General features: G+C 35.8%; 3 protein-coding genes across 3 annotated transcripts in view; 1 reads left to right on the top strand and 2 right to left on the bottom strand.

Annotated features, from left to right (window-relative positions):
- LOC110112099 (kinetochore protein NUF2 homolog) overlaps positions 1-5,399 on the bottom strand; it is a 13,269-nt gene extending 7,870 nt beyond the window's left edge. Inside the window, exons 1-4 of the mRNA XM_020844192.2 lie at positions 5,183-5,399; positions 4,898-5,116; positions 4,683-4,773; positions 3,764-3,943 (exon numbers count right to left, since the gene is read on the bottom strand). Of these exons, the coding sequence (XP_020699851.1) occupies positions 3,764-3,943; positions 4,683-4,773; positions 4,898-5,116; positions 5,183-5,346 (654 nt within the window). The 5' untranslated portion in view covers positions 5,347-5,399. The remainder of the gene's footprint in view (positions 1-3,763; positions 3,944-4,682; positions 4,774-4,897; positions 5,117-5,182) is intronic.
- A 1,122-nt stretch (positions 5,400-6,521) lies between these two features.
- On the top strand, positions 6,522-8,712 carry LOC110112089 (pentatricopeptide repeat-containing protein At5g08305). The gene has a single exon (XM_020844180.2). It carries the CDS (start codon positions 6,779-6,781, stop codon positions 8,351-8,353), a length of 1,575 nt encoding a protein of 524 aa, XP_020699839.1. The 5' UTR covers positions 6,522-6,778; the 3' UTR covers positions 8,354-8,712.
- An 893-nt stretch (positions 8,713-9,605) lies between these two features.
- LOC110112091 (nascent polypeptide-associated complex subunit beta-like) lies at positions 9,606-20,300 on the bottom strand. Its single transcript, XM_020844183.2, has 6 exons — positions 20,150-20,300; positions 16,742-16,809; positions 15,820-15,968; positions 15,676-15,732; positions 15,044-15,082; positions 9,606-10,021 (listed from the first exon to the last, which is right to left on the bottom strand). The coding sequence occupies exons 2-6, from the start codon at positions 16,807-16,809 to the stop codon at positions 9,828-9,830; spliced, it is 507 nt and encodes a 168-aa protein (XP_020699842.1). The 5' UTR covers positions 20,150-20,300; the 3' UTR covers positions 9,606-9,827.
- Between the last annotated feature and the right edge of the window lie 1,890 nt (positions 20,301-22,190).

The raw sequence follows: 22,190 nt of genomic DNA on the forward strand, positions 1-22,190 counted from the left end.
GTAGTGGGATTCACTCCGAGTCACACTATGAAAGTGAAAGGAGAGATAGCTGACCGTGAGGTGGTTGTACTAATTGATAGTGGGGCTACCCACAATTTTATTTCCACTCAGGTTGTCAACCGACTGTGAGTGAAATTGGTGGACACCGGTTGTTATGGGGTGATGATGGGTACAGGGAAGGTGGAGAAAGGCCAGGGAATCTGTAAGGGTGTGGTGTTGACCATCCAGGGGATTCAAGTAAAGGAGGACTTTCTCCCATTAGAGTTAGGAAGCACTAATATTATCCTGGGGATGAAGTGGTTGCAAACCTTGGGAGAAACCAAGGACAATTGGGGAGCACTCACGATGGAATTAATGGTGGATGGGAGAAAGGTGGTTATAACAGGAGATGCAGGGCTATCCAAAGCCATGACATCACTTAAGACCATGGTCAGAAATATGCAAGAGGTGGGGAAAGACTATCTGGTGGGACTACACAAGCTGAATGTGATCATGATGGAGGAATGAGGGGATGTTTCTCTTTCCATGCAGCCCTTGGTTCAGCAATACAGTGAGGATTTTCAGTCACCTCAAGGATGGCCGCCTCCGCGGGAACACGAGCATATTTCCACCTTGAGGACAAGGTGGATCTTTGGGAGGGGAGTATTGTTAGACCGGTCCAGCCGGTCCAGAAGGGACCGGTTCACGGGCGGAAATCGCAAAAAAGCGGAGATTCCGCCTCCTGGCGGAGAACGAGCGGCCCGACCGCTCAAACAGAGCATTTTAGGAAGGATTTTTGGGGGATTTCAGAGAGAAATTTGAATGTAGGGACTGTTTAGGGAATTCCTTTTGATTTGTATGCATTAAATAGAGGTTTTTCCTAGGGTTTGGGCATCTTGAATTTGGCTGAAATTTGAGATCTCGTAGATTTAGGTTTTCTTTGGGCTCTTGGCGTTGTCAGAGATTTGGGAGAGATCGATCCTCCTCTCGAATTGAGGATTAATTGTATCTTTTCTATTTTCTTTGATTTCTAGTGAAATACAAGCGAAATCTTGTGTTTTTCTCCTCATTTCCCAATTTCCTGCTGCGTTTTTCCTGTTTTTCTGCTGTTTTGCTACTGTGGACAGCAGTTGGCTGCTGTAATTTTACTGGTTTGGGTTAGGAATACTTGCGAACACAAGTGTTTCCTATCAATCAACTAAGTGAACAAAAAAAGAGCAATAATTGAAGAAGTATGGTGACGTTTGTTAAGTATATTGGCTCATTTAAAACTCTAACAGGAATTTTTAAGTTTAAAATTTTATCTAGCATAAGAAAATATTGCATTGATAAAAATTTTGAGAGAAGGATACGAAGTAAACAATTAAACATTCAAATAAATCATTAACAGAAAATTTTGAACTAGAAAGGGATAAGCGGATAACTATGTATAATATAGCTAAACAGAAGAAGAAAATGGCAAACTAAACTACTTTACTATTAGTCTATTACTAGACCAAGCATAACTTTTGCAAAGCTTAATAACTCGATTCCATAAAATGACTAGGTAGCATATTAAGTACTAAGAGGTTTGTGGTATCTTAAGGTAATATTTGGTCAAGTTTTAAAATAATAAGTAGAAGAATACTTAGTTATAGGTTGGATTGTGGACTCTGAAAATTCGCGCTTCGGCTTCCCCTCTTTCAGAAGAGTTTTAATGAATTAGGTTTCAGGGTAAATTTTCAAAATCCAAAATTTGTGTATGGGCTTGACAGAGGTATGCAAAGAATGAATTTTTAATTTGATTTTTTTCGTTTTGATGTGCTGTGGAGTTCAACACTAATTATTTAAAACTCCGATAATGATCTTGTTGACAAAAAATCTAAATCATAGGAGACCCTAAACTTTTAAGATGCCTCCTAAATTCCTACAAAATACATATATTATTCAAATGACAATCATATCACCTATATGATGGTCGTGTTGAATGTAAATTCAAAATCCAAATTTGTGTATGGGCTTGACAGAGGTATGCAAAGAATGAATTTTTAATTTGATTTTTTTCGTTTTGATGTGCTGTGGAGTTCAACACTAATTATTTAAAACTCCGATAATGATCTTGTTGAAAAAAAATCTAAATCATAGGAGACCCTAAACTTTTAAGATGCCTCCTAAATTCCTACAAAATACATATATTATTAAAATGACAATCATATCACCTAGATGATGGTCGTGTTGAATGTAAATCTCAACCGGAGTGGTCAATTCTCAAAGCTTATTTCAAAATCCAACATTTATTAAATTCTAAACTTTTAAATGAAAATTTAATCATAAAAAATTAAAACTAAAACACATACATCCACCGCAACCGTTTGTCAGCAGTGATAAATTTGAAACTAACTTCAGCTCACAACGAGCAAATGTCATATCAGATGTATCACTAAAATTCATTATCAAATAACATCTCGCCAGCTGGGACGTGGCACGTGCTCTCTGATTGGATGATTTTGCTGCAAAATGACACCACTATATTACAATCACGACCAAAGCCCATAAGTTTCCTAATTATTTCAAACCTTTGAATAATGAATCATAGTATATACTCGATAGGCACAAAGCCCTTTTTTTCAACTAAGATTGATTCAAATATATCCTCTTAGACAACACCACCCCATGTCTACAAGATATTCTTGGACAAAGTAACTCATAGTTTCCAATAAGGTTCATTTTGTCAGGTTGGATCAACTACCTCCTCTGACTAAATATACTATGGACTATGGCAACCTAGGATGACGGAAACATGGGATTTTGATCGGGCCCATCTTCATTCCTCCACCACCTGTTTTAAGTATATAGTGATAAATTGAAAAAGCTTAAACTTCAAAATCCAAAATCAAATTCAAATCCTAAAATTGTTGCTACTATAAGTTGGGTACTTAGTGTCTATCTCATGACTAGCCTTAATCAAAAGTTATCTCTCGTTATCAGAAGGGGTAATTAAACATAGGGGCTTCGCCTATGGGAAACCAGAACTCAGATCATAAAGTCCTCGCAAAATGAGGGTGAAATCTCTAGGCAGTGACTTATCTAAAAACCTAATCTGCCTTCTGAAAATTTACTTTGGAACCTAAATACATTAAAACTCTCCCTGTCAATCAAAGCAGGGGAGAGGCTGGGGCATAAATTTTCGAAGCCCACAATAAGTTATGAGTTTAGTACGAATGACAGACACCTCCATCTTGAGTAAGAGCATAAAGGTGTTTTTATAAGTATTTATGTACTCATTGATATACATATAAAATTATTTAACTAAAATGGGAAAAAATATGCCACATTACATATTTATGTACTCATTGATATACATATAAAATTATTTAACTAAAATGGGAAAAAATATGCCACATTACACTATCAGTAGTAAGGAAGCTGCCAATTTTAGAATAACGCTAAAATGCACATAAATTTGAGATAAAGACATCTAGTCGTTAAAAACCGTAATTTAAATTTTGAGGTACCATGTCAACTCCTGGTTGGACATCAAACAAAAATGAAGTGCAATGCCAATACTTAAAGCAATTTGAAAGGTTTAATCAACCAAAAGCTACTAGAAACACTCTCTCAATCAAACACATGTCTTAAAAATGAGAAAATTCACTTTACTAGAAGCATCCATCAAGGACTCATAATGCTCGTCTTCTTGATGATCAGGATCATTACATAGTTATTACCAAGCATGAAATAAGAAAAAGCAGAACCTTAAGCTATGTTTTCTCAATGATGATAAAGGCAATGATTGAGTTGAAACCTTGCTGTCAATGGCATCAGCCTTCTCCTTGAGCTCTTTAGCCTGGTTCCTCATCAACATTTGCTGCTTGTTATAATCCTGTATAGAATGCTTTAACTTGTTCACTTCAGCATCAACCTCATGGACCAAAGGCTCCTCTTCTTTTCGTGCAACTTCGTAATCCATGCTTTGTTTCTTCAACTGCAATATTTCCACAAGTTTAATGCATTTACTAAAAATAATGATAGCAAATCCTTAGAGGGGGTTATGGTGGTTGGCAAGACAAATGATAATTCAATCAAAACAATTGACTCTCAAAATTTCAGCTCTTGGACTCATTTCTCTCTGCTAAGCTTTCAGAAAGTCTTATTTGTATACATTCTTTTCTGATATGGTTCACCAAGAATTATAGCATGAAATGGCATCTTCTGCAAGATTTATTGCATAACAGTAAAGAAAAAAGAATTAAAGAACACTTAGAATTTCATATTTGCAATTATCATCATCATCCTTGCCTGAAAAATACAAACAACAATGAAGGCAACAGCATCCTAACTCCCAGAGGACCAGATCCGGTTCCATCTAATCATGTTCCTCTCCAATGCGGCCAAAAAAAGGAAGAAAGAAATTTTACATAAATGATATTTGGTGCCTGTTCTCAACTGTTATAGGATAAAAAGTCTGGGTTAGCCAAAAATTTGCAGAATACACAAACTAAATTGCCCTTGTTATCCAGTAAGCAAAGGATAGCCGCATGCAAGTTAAATTATGCACAACATATTAATCACGTGAAAATGGCTCTTTCTCATGCAGAAGTTAAAGACAACAATTTAGCGATATCAAAGAAGAGTAAAATATTAACCAAATCCAACAGTTCATTGCATTGGAAATAGAAATATCTAATTTGATCATCTGCAACCCCACAACGTTACAGACATACCTCTGCAAGCTTCTCCTCAAGTTCACTTCTTCTCTCATCACAGGCGGGTAGCTTGTCCATAAACACTTGCAAAGTGGCCAGCTTTTCCTCCCTAAAACAATAACAACATCAAGCATTTGTCCCACTTTCTTCCCTAAAACGCTCCAAAAAATAATCCTAGGATAAATTACATTATGACTAAACCACACATGCCTCGTTTATCAACAAAACCTTACCTATAGTAGAGGAAATTGACGATGGCGCTGAAAATGACGACTATCCTCCGGGGTTCCGGCCTCAATAGATCGGAGAGCTTGAATCCGTTACAATTTATAGATACGAGAAGCTCATTCATCCGGTGGTAGAGATTAATAGCGCGGACGGCGTCCTCATGGTGCTCGGGGTTGTCCAGTAGCTGCAGGGCGCCAAAATCAAGCCCACCATTGACATCTTCACTGCAAGAATATTCGATCCCATGAGGGAAGGAAGTGTAAAGGCTGGAGATCTAGGGTTTCTGTTACCTGAGGGGTTGAAAGTAGTTGAGGACGCTGGCGTAGAGGGCGAAGGCGAATTCAGCAGTCGGGGCGGCGAGATCCTCCTCAGATACGGCGGCAATGCCGCTGTCGGTGAGTACTTCGGCGATCTGCGACGCCGGCATCTCCGGGCAGTGGAAGGTCGAAGACATCTTTTCTCGCTTCACTCTCCCGCTCAGGAACCCTCGAATGATTTTGCCGCTCTTACAAATTTGCTTTGAAGAGCCGCGTCAGCAGCGATAGACCTGACCTGTTAACCGTTGGGTTAAAGAGCTAACCATGATTAAGTTAACAAATTTATTCGTGTTTAGTTGATTTTTTATTATGCTAAATATGAGACATACATAAATAATAAAAATTATGGGTATAATTATATAAAAAATGATGACTATCGAATGCTTATGTCTATAATTGTATACAAAATTTATGATTTTTATAGGATAATATTTTTTAAAGTTAAAAAAAATGAAATATATTTGATGATTATTAATAATAAAATATATAATAAAACTATATATTAAATAGTCAAATTGTAATCTTTGATAAACTCTAGCCTTCTTTTTTTCTCAAATTTAGATCATTTTGAATAAATATGTATTTTAAATTATGATGATCAGTAAAGATCTCACGCTTAACTCTATACAGATAGTATATTTTACTGTTTGGAATCAAAGCTTAACAATAATTCCTTTTTAATAAACATTGTTTTTTCGGCGGTTACAAAAAATTTTTCGTATCTGCTTCTTCGGTCACAAAACGGAGTTTCGGAAGCGAATTACTGATTTAAAATTACTTTCAAGTATTAAATAATAAAATCTCAAAAGCATAACTCCTAAATAAATAATTTAAAATTACTTTCAAGTATTAATAAGCACTTTTAAAAATATTAGTCATACATATCTCATTATTGAAACTTCATTTTATTGAACGGCTTTTTATCAACCTCCTTTTTATGTAATTATTAACTTCTGAGTCAATCTTATCAGAGTGCATAACTATGTGAAAATTTTCTTCACAAATTTCCTATAACAGTCGGTCATGCTTAGAAAGCTACATATCTCAAATACAATAGTAGGTCTCGATCAATCAACAGCAGTTTGAACTTTTTGGGGATTTATAGAAATACTAGTATTGTTGACTACATGTCCCATAAAAATATACCTTTCAGTGAGAACTAGTACTTGAAAATTTTTGTGGATAATTAATGCTACCTAAAAATCTCCAAAATTATCCTAGATGCATAGCATGATCTTCTTCAGAAACAGAATAAATCAAAATTTCGTTTATAAAGATAATCACAAACTGTACTTCATTTGCATGTTTCTCTTTTGGGCATAGTAGCGATGAGTATGAATATAAAACCCATGCTGAATGAATAGAATTGATCTGTCCGTTGCTTCATATCCTAGCTTTGCATGGGTTGCTACGTGCTATCAGAGTTATATCGCTTGAACTCTAGCTCTGTTGATTATTTGATTAATCTCCTAATCAACAGTGCAAAATTGGATTTTGTTTACTTCTTTGATCAAGAGAAGTTATTGGGAGGAAGTGTCACTCAGTTTTGTGAAGTTGAAGATATCGCCCATGGTGGCTAGTTCTCACCTCGTGAGGCTCCCTGCCTTGGCTGACCGCTGCAAGTCCATGACAGAGCTGAAGCAAATCCAAGCGCAGCTAACCACCCTCGGCCTCGCCGGCGATACCTTCCTTTTCTCCAAACTTGTCTTCTTTTCTGCCATCTCCGAGTCCGGCGATGTCAACTACTCCCACTGTCTCTCCCTCACCCTCCCTTCTCCCTCCGCCTTCGTCTATAACACGATCATCCGTGGCTTCTCCCGAAGCAGAAACCCCAACCGCGCCCTCTCCCTCTACGTCCAAATGCTCCGTAGTAATACCCCACCGGACCACCTAACTTTCCCCTTCCTCGCCAAATCCTGCGCGCGTCTCGCCTCGCTCTGCCTTGGCCGCGTAGTCCATTGCCATATAACCAAGCATGGGCACGATCTCGATATCTTCATTCTCAACTCGCTGATCCATATGTACGCATCCTGTAGGCAGATGCCGGACGCCCGCAAGGTGTTCGACGAAATTTCTCTTCCGAATCTGGTGTCGTGGAATGCCCTGGTTGATGGGCTTGCAAAGTGTGAAGATTTGGCTGGTGCGAGGGAGGTGTTTGATCGAATGCCGGAGAAGGATGTTGTATCTTGGAGTGCTATGATTGATGGTTATGTCAAAGGTGGAGATTACAGAGCTGCTCTTGCTCTCTTTGAGAAAATGCAGATCCATGGACCAAAAGCAAATGAAATCACCATGGTAAGCTTGTTGTGTGCCTGTGCGCACTTAGGCATTCTAGAAAAAGGAAGAAGCTTGCATCAGTACTTAAAAGACAATGGCTTGGTACTAAGCCTTGCTGTTACAACTTCCTTGGTGGATATGTATGCGAAATGCGGATCGATACGGGAGGCTATCGATGTTTTCCGATCATTCCCCGTGGCTAAAACCGATGTTTTGATCTGGAATACAATCATTGGTGGGCTTGCAATGCAGGGGATGGCTAGAGAGTCTGTTGAAATGTTCAGGGAGATGGTTAGAGCAGGCATAAAGCCTGATGAAATCACCTACTTAGGATTGCTAAGTGCTTGCGCTCATGGAGGCTTCGTGGGCGAGGCTTGGGAGTTTTTCCGATCGATTCGGGAGCTTGGAATGCGACCACATGTGGAGCACTATGCGTGTATGGTTGATGTTTTGGGGCGGGCGGGTTGCATGGAGGAGGCCTATGAGTTAATAAGGACGATGCCAATGGAGCCAAGTGGTTCTCTTCTTGGTGCTTTGCTCAGTGCTTGTCAGATTCATGGTTGGATGGAGCTTGGGGAGATTGTGGGGAAGATGCTGGTTGAGTTGGAGCCTGAACATGATGGAAGGTATGTTGGTCTTTCAAATGTTTTGGCTGTTTCAAAGCGTTGGGAGGATGCAAAGAAAATGAGAGAAGAAATGGAGAAGAGGGGAGTGAGAAAGGCTCCTGGGAGAAGTGAGATTGAGGTGGATGGAACTCTGCATAGGTTTATTGCTCATGATAAGTCTCATCCAGAAGTAGCTGAAGTATATTGGATGTTGAGTTATATAACAAAGCAAATGAAGATGGAATGGGAAGCTCCATTTTAGGAAAAACTATTGCGTGCGGGTCCGGATTCGTCCGGAGACCAATATAAATATGTCACGTTGCCCCCAAAAATGTATCGCACTCGGTACCGAGTGCCCAATATCACTCGTTACCAAGCTCGGAACCGGAGCACATAATAACCTCCCCCCTTTTAGAGAAAAGGAGTGTATTTTGACTGCAAGTTACTCTCAAAGCTGGCACCACTGCTCTGTAAAGCTAGGATAAGTTTTATATAATAGATCCGTTTGGAACAATTTTTTCATAATCTTGCTTTCCTAATATTAGCTACAACTTTTTAGTTGTATTTCAAAATGTTTTAGTGGGCAGTTATTTTTATAATCAAATCAAATAGAATGTATAATTAAAAAAAATTAATTATTTCAATGAAAATTATATTATTCACAATTGATCACAGCTGAACCTTTAAGCTCTTTCTTGATAACTTTCAGGAAGCCAAAGCACCAATATATGCTTACAATTAGAAGAATCCTCTCAGATATCTAGGTATTCTCCCATTAAAGAGGAATTCTGGAATAGCACCTGTAGTAAATTGTGATAATGGCTTTGGGGGGTACTCCAAATGGAGAAATTCTGAAGTTAGAATCTACCAGCCAATAAAGATAACTTTTAACTTTCCAAAGCATCACAGTTCAAGCTGATTTTGTCAATAAGATGTTTGAAATCAGCAATGTAACATCTGCCACGACATATATGGGTATACCCAGATGTATGAAAGAGGTGTTAAGATGATGAATTATTACATGAAGAGATCAGATACAGAGAACCGTTCGTATTTATCTCTGTGAACAGTAAAAACATAGTTCATCTGCACTTGCATTGTTCACAGAAACGGTTCTCCATCTCTGATATCTTCTATGTAATAATCTCTCGTATTAGAGAAGGTAAAGCTCATCTTTTTTCCAAAAGCCCAAGCATCAAAAACATTTTTTTTATGAATATTGAGCTTTTAGATGGATCAATTTCACACTGTTTGATGTAAGAAAAATAAGTATTCCAGCGCCAGGATCCGGATCTCACTTGACCTGCTTGATCTGGTGACCCGCTATGACAAAAATTAAGGCTTCGTTTGGGACGACTTTCTTACTGCTTCATAAAGCAGCTTTCTAATACAAATATTAAAAATTTTATACTAAAAAGCTGCTTTAAGAAACAGAGAGAAATTCATCCCAAATGAAACCTAAATCAAGTAATCCCATACATAGACTGTCAAACAGCACTTTGAGAGAGTTCACCTGCACAATAAAAACTGACTAGTAGGATTCAGCCTCATTAATGGGGGTTTCTGACAACAATTGGCTGCAAGAAATAGAATGGATGGGTAGATTCATTAAAACACCAAGTTGCACCCTTTTCAAGCATGTCAAAAAAAAAACAGTGATAAAAGCAAGAATAACTCAAGGGACACAATGTAACTTAGATCCAAAATTCTAAATCTGCAATAATAACAAATGCTCTTTAAGCCGCTGGTGCTTTGATCTCATCAGCAGCTTCTTCGAATGTCTCACCATGCACGAGCTCTGGGACATCATCATCATCATCCTCTTCCTGGTGGTTTGCACCAGTGCCAGTAGCACCAGCTGCAGCAGCAGCTGGGGCGTGCTTCTGGAACTGCTCTGCAAGCCTCTTCAGGTTGTCCAAATTATCAGAACCTGAAAAGGAGTACTATAAGCTAAGCTGAAGTGACTTTTAAATAAGCTGGGGAAATAAAGTTCAGTATCATCTAATGATTTCGCCTGTATGGGGGTTTTCTGATAAGAAACAACAACAAATTCAGAGAGATAAATTCAGCAAACACCAAACAGAATTGATGATAACTATAGGGAAATAGCAAAGGCAACCACTTGAAATTAAGTAGGAGAAGAAAAGAAACAACCTGATACAATGAATCTTCAATTCTAGAGGAAGATTCAGCTCTTCAATCTCAAGCAGAAGTCTAGAGCCCCAAAACCAACACCAATATATCAAATTTCAGATTTAATTCAAGATAATCCTAACCCTAGCAAGAAGAGAATTACTTAAAGCAAAACACAAAACATTAATCCCTAAACAACTCCTAATTTGAATTTTCCCTCCTAAACAAAGCCTCCATTAATGCGTGGACCCCAGCCTTCATGCCGCCCCCTAGTTTTTTCCGCCTCCTTTAGACTTGAACCGATACAAGAAGGACCAGTACAACCGGCCCTTGGGCGGTCTAACATATTCATGTAGATATATAACAAGTAGAGAATAAGCTTGAAGCAAAACTATTTGAAGAGAAGCATATCTTGATGATCCACTCATATTTATAAGCAGATGCAATGAAAACAAAAACAAAAAAAGATTGAAAGCTCGTTTATTTATCCTATAACATCTTTTTTCAGATTAATTAGTTCAGAAATCTGGCCCCTGATATCCCTGATTATATTTTGTTGATTGGATTTTAATGATCTTATCATCATCATTAAAAAGATTTAAAAAAAGACTTATTACATTAATAATCATATACCACCTTTATTATGTCAAATATGACTCGACATTGACTATGGGACAAGGGATCATTTGGGATTGTCTTTATTTATTTATTTATTTATGTGTTTTATTTTTATTTTATTTATATCCAAATATGGAAAAAAAAATATTTGATTTGTCACCATACAATATTTTTTTAAAAAATACCATATATATTTTCCCATTATTCTTTCTACCATATTAGCTCCTTCTTACTTCATTCTTCAGCTTCTTCCCATATGATTCAATGAACATAATAAAGGTCAGTCAACTTATCGTCGATAAAAATAGAGATCGCCACCATGGGGGCACCATTTTGATCTCTCCTCCTCCTCAAATTCTCCTCCATTTCCCAGTTCAAGCAAAGCTTCTCCAGCAACTTCGACCAGCTCAAAACGAACATTCATATGTCCTGTATGCAACCTTCTTCAATTTGATTCAGGAATTTCTTCCTAATGAAGATTTAGGGTAATGGAAGAAATTTGTTAAGGATGAATTCAAGAAGAAGGGAGGCATTTGTGGATTCTTTTATCTAAAACCAACCTATATGAGTTGTAAGAAATTATCCATTTTAATAACTATTGTCAGAAGCATGGGAAAACACACCGGTAAGTGTCAGAGGCAGAACAAAAAAGGAAGAAAAGCAAGGAAGAAGAGCAGTTAAAAGCAAAGATTGAACAAGCCACCCTCTTGACAATAGGTGGATATTTCTAGGTGCAAATGACTGGCAAGAAGTCGAGCCATAATCCAAGGAGGATCCCACATCAAATCGATTCAATCAAATTGAAGGCCAAGACATATCCAATTCAAGCCCAAGCTTAAACCTAAAAGGTTAGACCCAAGTCAAGCCCAAAAATAAAAAAAACACAAATGCGACGTTGTGGAAACAAGATGCACTGCAAATAAAATTCAAGTAGCTCATTCAAAATGTAAAACCGAGCCCTCGCATAACACCTTATGAAGGAGAAAGAAAAGGTTTTATGAAAATTAAAATTCAAGATAAGGCAAAAGATTACATCTCCAGCAAAGTCACCAAAAAATCAATTTTAATAGATACTAGAACTAAGCATATTGAAATTATAATTCATTTTACTCATGATCATGTAGAGAAAGGGAAGTGCAAATTGACACAAAGCACCAAGCATAACTAGCAAATATCGTTACTAACTCAACATCCCAACTTATGTTTTCCATGATAGTATAGAACTTGTTATGCTTGATCAATGTGCTTAGTTTCAAAATGTTTCACCTTTTAAAATAATCTAAATGCATCCATACTTCTATGACTTGTTATTTGCATGAATCCATTTTTTATGTGGCTACAAGGGAAGTATCATTGAAATTATTGGTAACATTACTTTAGGGGAAATCGCCCAAGCTTCAGTTTTATATCGATGCGATGGAAGAATATTTCCAATAGACCTCTATTGACAAAAAAATGATTTCTCACCATATAAAATGGGAGAATACTGGCCAAATGAATCCATAGATTATAAAATTTGACAATGAGAAATTATTCAATATCGTCTAATTACATTGCCCATTGTCGAATATAGCAGTACAGTACATACTAAGTTCGTGTCGAATGATTTTTCAAGCCATGTAATGTAAACCATGTGAAGATTAAGCTTGAAGAAAAGCTTATTTGGATGATCCACACAATACTGTAAGTAGATACAATAGAGATATCAATATCAAGCTCAAGACCCTAGCCGATCTGGATTTGGGTAGTTGTCTCAAGCTTTTCAGGACATGTTTTATTGATTTGATTTTATTAATTTTATCATCATCATCAAATAGACTTATAAATATTACACACTACATTAATAATGATATATCCCCCTTTGGTTATACTTGAATTTTACTAAACGTTGCCTTTAAAATGATCGACATTTCTTTCATTAAATTATTGAAACAAATACGTAATCTCTAAATAAATTGTTGTTTCGACTCAGATTGCTTTTGAACTTTAATTTGTATATTTAGTGGAGTATGAAAAACTAAAAGCAAAAGGTAGCATGTTCAATTTAAGGAAATAAAACATCTAATGTGTTCTACTTGATCAAATAAATACCTAGAAAAATTGTTTGGTAAATGCTCCTTATAAACTTAGAATTTCAAATTCCACTTGAAAAAACTTTTACATGCTCATCAAGGGTGGGGGTCCTTTTTTTATTATCTCTCTTCATTAACACTTCTTTTCCATTCTTTTTGGAGGGGTAGATTTGTAAATAAGAGTTTTAAAATCTTTACTAGGTGCTTAAGCAGGTGCTCGCCTATTTAAACACCATTCACTTCAGTAGAATTCAACTTTTTGATAAGTTTTTAATTCAAGTTTTGTCCTAGTTTGAGGAGGATTTCTCGTATTGAGAGGGGGAGGAAGGTGATCATAGTTGAGCTTGAGACTCCACCAATATCAATACCTAGCTCCAAAAAACCGTCTCTGATGGTCGTCGAAGGGTCGGACTACAACTAGCTGCTCTTGGGAGGTTCAATGGCAATATTTGATCTAATGAGTTCCTCTCGGGTGGCTGTCCGAGATGCGTCAGTTGTCTTATGTTTTTATATAGCAACAAACTCCCAATAATTTTCCCTTGGCAATCTTGAAAAGTCGGGCTTAACCTAGGTTGGTCACAATAACATTGAGTAGTAGTCCATTTTATTAAAACAGGTAGGGAGGCTCGATGGCATTGCAACACATATGTAAATAGATCTGCCATTGTCTTGAGCCAAAACCCGCCCACAACAAGTTCTTTGTTTTCCTCTTTTTTTCCCTTTTGGTCATATTGTTTCTTATTGGGCATTTGAACTACCATTTATCCTTTTGGACAACATTACTAGCAGTTCGAAAATTCCAGCCAAAGCAGCACTCCAAGAAACCTGGAAACCAGTAAAGTTACAACCTCGGAAATCTTGAAGGCCATGGTTAGAATTGTATGGGCTAAAGATTGTTAAGAGCAGCATATCTAACGCGAAGGCACGAACTTTCACCACAAAACCAAAGAAGAACAAGGCAATGGACTCAAACAAAGGTGGATGGCCAGAGAACTGTTACAATGCAATAGTTTTGGAGAATTACAAGGTATTTGTAGTGTTCACTTCTTGTTTGGGCTCTAACACTTGCGGTGTCACATAATACTGGCAAATACTATTGCTCGTCTTTATTCTTTTATATTGGGTAACAACATATATCTTTCATACAAATTTAGACCAATATTTAGGGTTGCTTGATAGCGTATTTTTAGATCATACTACTATATTTATGGTTGTGAAAACTATATATATATATATATATATAGAGAGAGAGAGAGAGAGAGAAATAAATAAAGGAGATTCTCTCAGCAATGATTGCGTTATTTACTTGTATTCTCACATGTAATTTTCATCCATATGTATCCCACTAATCCTTCATAAGAAAAACTAAGACATTGGGCTAATTCTTCCATAATTTGTGCAGGTTTTGTCTTGATAATTGTTTTTAAGGAGATGTTTTTATTTTGATTTATTTTTTGAGATGATATTCTTCTTCATCTCAATCTATAGAGCAACTCCTTTCAATTATTAATAATTTCTAGTAGAGATTGGGAATTCATCCCGTTGTTTTTCGACAATTCTTGGATCCAACTAAAACAAAATTTCCAAAATTCTTAGACTTAACCAAAACTAGTGACTTAGGAGTGGTTTCTTTTAGCCTTAAATAGGAGAGATTGGGTTTCAATTCACCTTGTAAAGGGAAGGAAATTTTGCACAAGCTTGAACTTACTAGCTAATTACAAAGAGCTAAATTTAGAAGAAATCCCCAAGAGAGGTATCTTAGGATGAGGATGTTGTCAAGCCGCAAGCTTATGCTTATTGATATCTTCTCAATTTTTATTTATAACATTTATATTCATTGTCCGTACAATCTTCCATGGCTGGTTAAAAATTTCAAAATGTCATACAATGCAATTCAACTCCTCCCCGTGATTTGTTTTCAGAAAGCAGGTTAAATAAAAAATGACCAGAAATAACAACAATTTCTACAATGAATAATATTTAACAAGGCATGCTAGAAAGGAAAAAAAAAACAGGGTAAAACATTTTTGCAAGAAGAGGAATGAGAGTTCTCATCAAAAATCATGAAGACTTCACTTGCACAAGGTTAAAAAAAATAAAATCAAACAGCACAGGTATGAAAATTATACCCAAATGGCTGAGGATTGAAGGTAGCAAATCTTGAAGCTCTGTCAAGAAAAAATATAAAATGTTTAGAAAAAATGGCTGAGAAACACAATAACTTAACATACACAACTAAGAATTTTTTGCTAAGTAATCATAAAACCGTTTAAAATAAATGATCAACAATCTCGGCACACTTCCCACAATGATAGACGTTATTGCAATAATAATCAAAATCACCATTATGGTAGTGAAAATGATGATGACGATAATATGGAGCGATTCATGTATAGCAACCAAAATTTGGCTATTTAAAATACCACCATTTGCAATAACATAATTCAAATCTTGAAGAACACAATAGATTACAACTTGTATTTTTCTCCTGCTTTAAATTTTAAATGAATTAATCATCGCTCATGCAAATACATAGGTTCAATAATTCATTTATTTGGGTTAGGTGATAATTCCATAAATAACCAACTTTTGATTAACATGGCTGTAATTTTTTCTAATAAAAATAGGAGAGCAGTAAGCAGCAAACCAGATGCACAGATGGTGTGAGTTAATATTAACATCTGCTATGCTATAAGAGCAGTGATATGCCATTTGATAGATATTCAAAACGTGAATGCATTCAGATAAGATATGAAAGTACTTTTTGTTTGTGGAGAGCCACTAACAACCCATGTATTTGCTGCAATCGAAGCTTGCACTGTGAAAGAAAAAATATTTAGCAAATAAAAGAGGACATTTATACATGTTACAGAAATCTGCAGTCTACCTGAATTTCACTATTTACCTTTTGGGTTTTGAAACTGGATAACAGAATCATCTTTAAATATGTTGACTTCTTCAATGGCAGGAATAGGATTCACACCTATCCTCTTCAATGTGCTCTGCAGTCTCTTATCATCTGTTGTTGTAGTCTTGTGAACAGCCTTCTTCTTCCTGCATGATATCATGATGAGTTTTCTAATAAAAAGAAAATTGGGGAAGTTGTAGTTATAGCCAAAAAGAATTTTGCACCTTCCAAACTCCTGAAGATTAACATGTGGAAGTATATTTTGCTAGAAACACTTCAATTTGTATCATATTGTAAACACTCTCCAGTCTAACATTTTGATATACCAAAATCATGATTTAAGACATCTCAACTAGTAAATTTACAAGAACTGATCTTTTAATGTACAAGAGTTCAGAAAACTGATAATAACAATCCTTGCCCACTAAAGTATGTACTATTAGAAATATTTAGAAGTTATTTATCAAACTAACACCAGCCTCCAAAACTGCCAGAATGTCCAAAATCACTCACGTAGGACTCAAAATGATAGTGGGCTATACTCAACAAAATGATACTGTCCGGATACTACATGGCATAAAGCTCAAACCCAGTAATAAGGCAAGCATTAGCACCACTTGGCTACAAATGTAGACAGAAGACATGAATATTTGAACAAATAAGTGTCTTTTTCGACACATCTTGCCGCATAAATAACCTTTTATCACCAGCATAACTGCAGAATTCATAATCCTCAGACAATACATGCACATTATATGACATCCATTATCACTTCTCTATTATATAATAAGGCAAGCATTTGTGCGACAATAGGATAGGAATAAGCACCAACAATATATTAAAAGTGCATGACATTTCTCGTGTACATAAAAATAATATCACAAAATCCTTATCTTGATGCGCTCGGAACAGAACAAACCTACGCATGCTGCCCTTTCCGCCAGTGCGGACTGCACCGGCCATCTTTTGGAGCCTCTCAACATTCATCTACAAAGGAGAACCAGTCAAGGAATATTGAAATGCAGAATAACTAATAAGCATTAAGTACTAAATATAATGTTTTCAAAGATTGCATTAAGGAGCTGTTTGGTCCACCATCTTTGAAACAATGCATTATCTACAAAGACGCGATAACTAGATAGTGAAATTAAGGTTCATGCGGTTTATTTTTGTTGATTGTAAACATTGTAAAGAGCGCCAAACTCTATGGTAAATGTGGTGGGGCGATCATTGCTTTCAAAGGCAGCTCACTTGTCATAATACCAAGTTGAAATTTTGAGTTCATAAATCACCTATGATAAATATGTTTACTTAAGGAGTAACAAAAAGAAAAAAAAGTTTACTGAGCCATATTTCCTTACAAAAAAAACACACACACACATAAAATTAATATGATCCATAAGATTATTTACGCTGGAATAGATAAAATCCATGAGTTGTGAATATGCATATGATGTAAGACAGGTTAACGGTTCAGGTTATCTAATGCAATTTATGATAAAATGCAGGATGAAAATAAAAGAAAAGCATAATTCGTAGATTACTAATTCATAATTTTAGCAAACAATTGCCACTTTAAATTTAAGGAAATCAAACAAACTTTGTTTATTCCAAGAGATGATTCATTGATCACCCAAAACAACATTGAATGATAAAATGAATAAATAACCAAGTTCACACTTCAAAGAGAAGTATCTCACTTGACAAAATTTCAAGCAGCACACAAAACTAACGGCAATTCAGTTAAAAAAGGCAAGAATAAGGATAGAAATTAACAACTCCCTTAAGCCATTTTTTTCACCTTTAGATGGGACTAAAACATAAATTCATGTCAACCAACCAACCAACCAAAAACCCGCCAACCCAAACAAAGGAAAAGGCCACTGGTATGGAAACACCTTGAGAGAGTGCAAATAATTTTAATAAGGATCCAACGAGCCTACAAACATGGCAAAGCCTATAAACTACAACTTTATCCAACACCGTCCTCAACCACTTGTTGTATTAAAAAATAACACTCAAGAGTAATAAATGAGGAGAAAAATCATAAACTAAATAAATTATAGAGATAATAAATTTGCTTTTTCTCATGACAGGCATAAGTACCATATGTTCAGCACTAATAGAATCATCGCCAACAAAAAGACCGCGGATAAATACAATTATCAATGCCTAGTGGGAAAATTCATCTTCCTTACAAAAGGCCCCATGGAAGTTGTTAAACATATTCGAAGGCACCTGACACCATAAAAATGCATGCTATATGAAAACATTTCCAACAAGGAAATTTAAATTTCCATACATGTTGATTGGGTTGAAGATGCGGTAGACAGAAGATCTATTTTTATTTATTTACTTATGCATGGGAAAAATTGGTTACATGAAGAAGTAAGAAACAATATGTGGTATTAAGAAGTAGTGTTGAAGCGAAATACTTGATAGTAACAATTGGCATATTGCTAAGGAATGTAGAATAATAGAAAAACTAAACTATTAAGTGAAAAAATATTCAAAATTATATTGTGGCAATCAAGCCGGCACAAGTCTTGCAAAAATGTTGTCCAATGATTAACATATACAACCGACTCAAGGTGAATTGTTGAAATAAACCTTAATCTATGGTCACTACATTTCTACCAATAACAATCCAGCAATCTGTAGATAACACCTTTCTAGATATAGCAATCCATCAAAATCAATTTTCTATCAATATCAATCCATCAATCGATTGACAACAGCTTTCATTTTATATTTGTTTCTTTCCTGGACATTTATTTATGGCTTCTCATCATCTTTCTGACACAGACCAAAAGAATAAAATTCAGTCATAAAAATTTCTCATTTTTATATCTCCTCTCTTTTCATTCTAGGATTCAAGATAATTGCATGTTTATAATAGTTATCCACTAGTCTATGTGATATTCCCTTATCAAATGGTACTCCTTAGGATCCACATCATTTGAATCACCCAACTTTAACTCTAAAAGTTATATTATCATCGATATCTCCATTCTTTCATAAAAAAACTCATAATAAAGAACCTCATGGCTGAACATTTATTATATAATAAATCTAAAAAGGCGAGTGATGGCATGCCCCGCCTTCATATTGCATTCCATGGCAAGTGATGACATGTTGCATCTTCATTTTCCATCATGTACTTATGTATCACTCTGCCTGTCAACATTAATGGCTGAAAATTATTCTAACATGCATTTGATCTCTATTATAGTAATTCTAAGAGCATTGCATTTTTATATTTCCACTATTTTTCTAAATTCCGCTTGCTTCAAAAGTAATCTTACCTAGGAAACAATAAAATAAAATAAGTTTTGATATTTGATAAAATTCTTTAGTCATCCAATTAAAACTTCTGATGCTAGTCACCACTCTACGTTATACATCTCTAGGAGCTTCAACAAAGGGCAACAATAAGCTATGAGAAACGTTTGCAACCGGTACATCCACATAGGTAATAGAGCTAAAGTCAAAATACTAATTTGAATGCCTAATATGTTAAGGTAAGAGAGCTGAAAAACATTAGAAAAGTAACCAAGATATATAAGTATCTAGAGAAGAACGCATCTAGTGAGTGTTACAGTTTTTCATGGAATGGGTGAATTAAAGCATTTGTAGCCAAATATTTACGACTGTCTTAAACCCTTCTCTACTCCCTTGAGAGAGGAGCACTCAAACCCAAAATTTTAATTCAACAACACAATAAAATCAACCCACCTTGACAAATGAATAGACATAACTAGTATAGAAACACCTTGAGAGAGTGCAAATATTTGCAATAAAGATCCTCCGAGCCTAAAAACACAACAGATTCTATAAACTACAACTTTACCAATCACTGCCGTCAACCAATAAGCAAACTAAACCAGTAAATAACACTTAGCAGCAGTAAACAAAGAACAAAGTTCCAAAGTACAAAAAAATGTGGTTAGGAAAAATTAGTTTTTTTTCTCCTTACTGAGACTCATGGCATGTTCAAATGTATCGGATATCAAACATTAACAGCACGACGGAGATGAATCACAGAACCAAACAGCACAACGCAACAACATGCTAAATAATGGAAATTTCAGAGATTAAAGCATGCGCAAGAAGCATAATCCACCAGGAAACCCCATCTTCTACAGGTCAGACGGGTTTATGGGTAGTAAAAAAGGAATTTTGGATAAAAGAAAAAAAAAACTCAAATTGACTGTTTAGTATCTCATCCAAATCAATCGACGATATCAACAATTGGAAAAACAAATTGAAAGGTAGAAGCAGAACATCCGAACAGCCACGTCACACGTGCGAGTGGAGAGCGTCTCACCTTGCTGAGTCGGGGAATGGAAGAGGGGATAACAGCGATGAAGGAGTCTAGGGTTTTGTTGCTGTTGTACCAGCGCTTCTCAGCAGATGGCCCAATTATCCTTGGAGCATTTTGGGATTCTCTAAAGTCCAACCCGGACCGGATCCGCCTTATCTAGCCATAATCCGATCCGACCCGAAGTTTAATCCGAATATCTACATAATGGGATCCGATTGGTATATCTACGTATCAAGCAGTTGCGCACTGATATAAAAAAGAGAAATTATTATGTTTGAATTTGGGCAAATTATTATATCTGGTCATCATACGCGGAGATAGGTCTGGATATTAATAAAATATCATTTTAAATTAAGTGTAGGTAAAGTGCAGGTAAAGCGCAGTCAAAGCGCAACTAAAGCACAAGTGACGTGGCAAATTTTTTATTGGATGTCCGAACCTATTTTCCAGGTCCAGTGGCCGGATGCAATAATTTGCCATGAACTTGGAACTCAGCTCTACATCTAAAAATCAATCAGAATGAGTTGCGTCAGCAATATTGAGCATGTTATCGAGCACTGGGACGCTGTAGAAAGATAAGGATGTTCTTTTCATTTGGAAGCCTTATTGGAGGAACAAATCAAGCTCAGAGAAGAACGTTGAAGACTTCAAAAATTATCTCATTTTTGTATAAGACGTGTAATAGAATCCGGATTGTAATTTAAAGTCATCACACTCTTGCCTATATTTAAAAAGATTTATAATTGACACTTATCATATTGGAACTTTTATTAGGTCCGGTGTAAGGTCGTAGAGGAACGTTCGGTCGGAGGCCAAATCGCGCCAAAAAACGAGAAATACCGAGCAATACCAAACAATGAGGAATACCATCACGTGAAGACCCAATACATAATTATACCGAGCAATACCGAGTTATACAAAAGTTGTACCGAGTTTTGTACAACTCGGTATTGCTCGGTATAGCTCGCTATAACTCGGTATTGGTCTTCACAGAGCGGTATTCCTTGTTATTATCAAATAATACCTAGCAATACCGAGCAAATACCGAGTTTTTTGGCGGGATTTTGCCTTCGACCGGACGTTCCTCTAATTTTTATTAGGTCCTGTATAAGGACGTAGAGGAACGTCCGGTCATAGGCAAAATCCACAGTCTTTTTTATAGATTGATTGTTAGGTGAATGATTGTTTATAATGATTGTAATTTGGAAACGACTATTTTTTCCTAGGTTTATCATATGTATGTGCTTTCACCTTAATTTTTCGCTAGAATATTTGGAAATAAATTTGTATACTTGGGACTAATAAAATTAGGATTAAATAACATAGAAAGAAAATTGACTAGAACATTAAATTGGGTTTGTTCGGAAATCATAAACATGTTGTTTCTTCTACTTGTTTAAGCACCTCCTCACCTATGACACATGTTATAACAATGTTTAACCCATTCGGACCCGACCTGATAAATTATATATGTTAGAACTTTCTACATTTTCATTTTGTTTGTGCTTGACAATGTTATGTATGCATGTAAATGTCTGATTTTATTCTGAAGCATGTCTCAAGAGTCTGTATGCATGAATTTTAAAATCTTTTTTTTTTTTCTCATGAGCACTGGGACGCTGGAGTTGGCAGCAGCTATGACACCGAGCTCTCTTTATTTTAAGAATTTAAGAGGAGCACTATTGTGCTACGTCGGAGTGTTACGACGACGGAATTCTGAACGCCATAGTGTCAAATTAATATTTTATAAAAATATCAAATTTCACTTCATTTTCATCTTTGCCAAATCCAATGTAACACCCCAGAATCAAATTGAAATAATTATCTATTTTAATCTTCTTAATTAAGCAATTAGAGCTTATATAAATCATAACAATAATAAGTCTATATCAAGTAAAAATAACTAACAATCATATAGCTCAAAATATTTTACTATATTCACAAAATTAATATACAATAGTTAGGATATCAATATAATTACTACTCTATGACAAACTCCTGACTACAAAATAATAAGGAAAAATACAAAAAAATTCAAAAGAAA

This window comes from Dendrobium catenatum, unplaced genomic scaffold (assembly GCF_001605985.2).
Source record: "Dendrobium catenatum unplaced genomic scaffold, ASM160598v2 fragScaff_scaffold_1507, whole genome shotgun sequence".
Taxonomy (NCBI): Eukaryota; Viridiplantae; Streptophyta; class Magnoliopsida; order Asparagales; family Orchidaceae; genus Dendrobium; species Dendrobium catenatum.

What these genes read in the sequence shown, in the direction of transcription:
- LOC110112091 (XM_020844183.2), bottom strand. Translation starts at nt 16,809, where the DNA reads ATGAATGTTGAGAGGCTCCAAAAGATGGCCGGTGCAGTCCGCACTGGC. An exon ending in GGAAAGGGCAGCATGCGTAG is followed by an intron (nt 15,969 to 16,741) that starts GTTTGTTCTGTT and finishes GATATCATGCAG; the next exon opens with GAAGAAGAAGGCTGTTCACA. An exon ending in CCAGTTTCAAAACCCAAAAG is followed by an intron (nt 15,733 to 15,819) that starts GTAAATAGTGAA and finishes TTTCTTTCACAG; the next exon opens with TGCAAGCTTCGATTGCAGCA.
- LOC110112089 (XM_020844180.2), top strand. Translation starts at nt 6,779, where the DNA reads ATGGTGGCTAGTTCTCACCTCGTGAGGCTCCCTGCCTTGGCTGACCGC.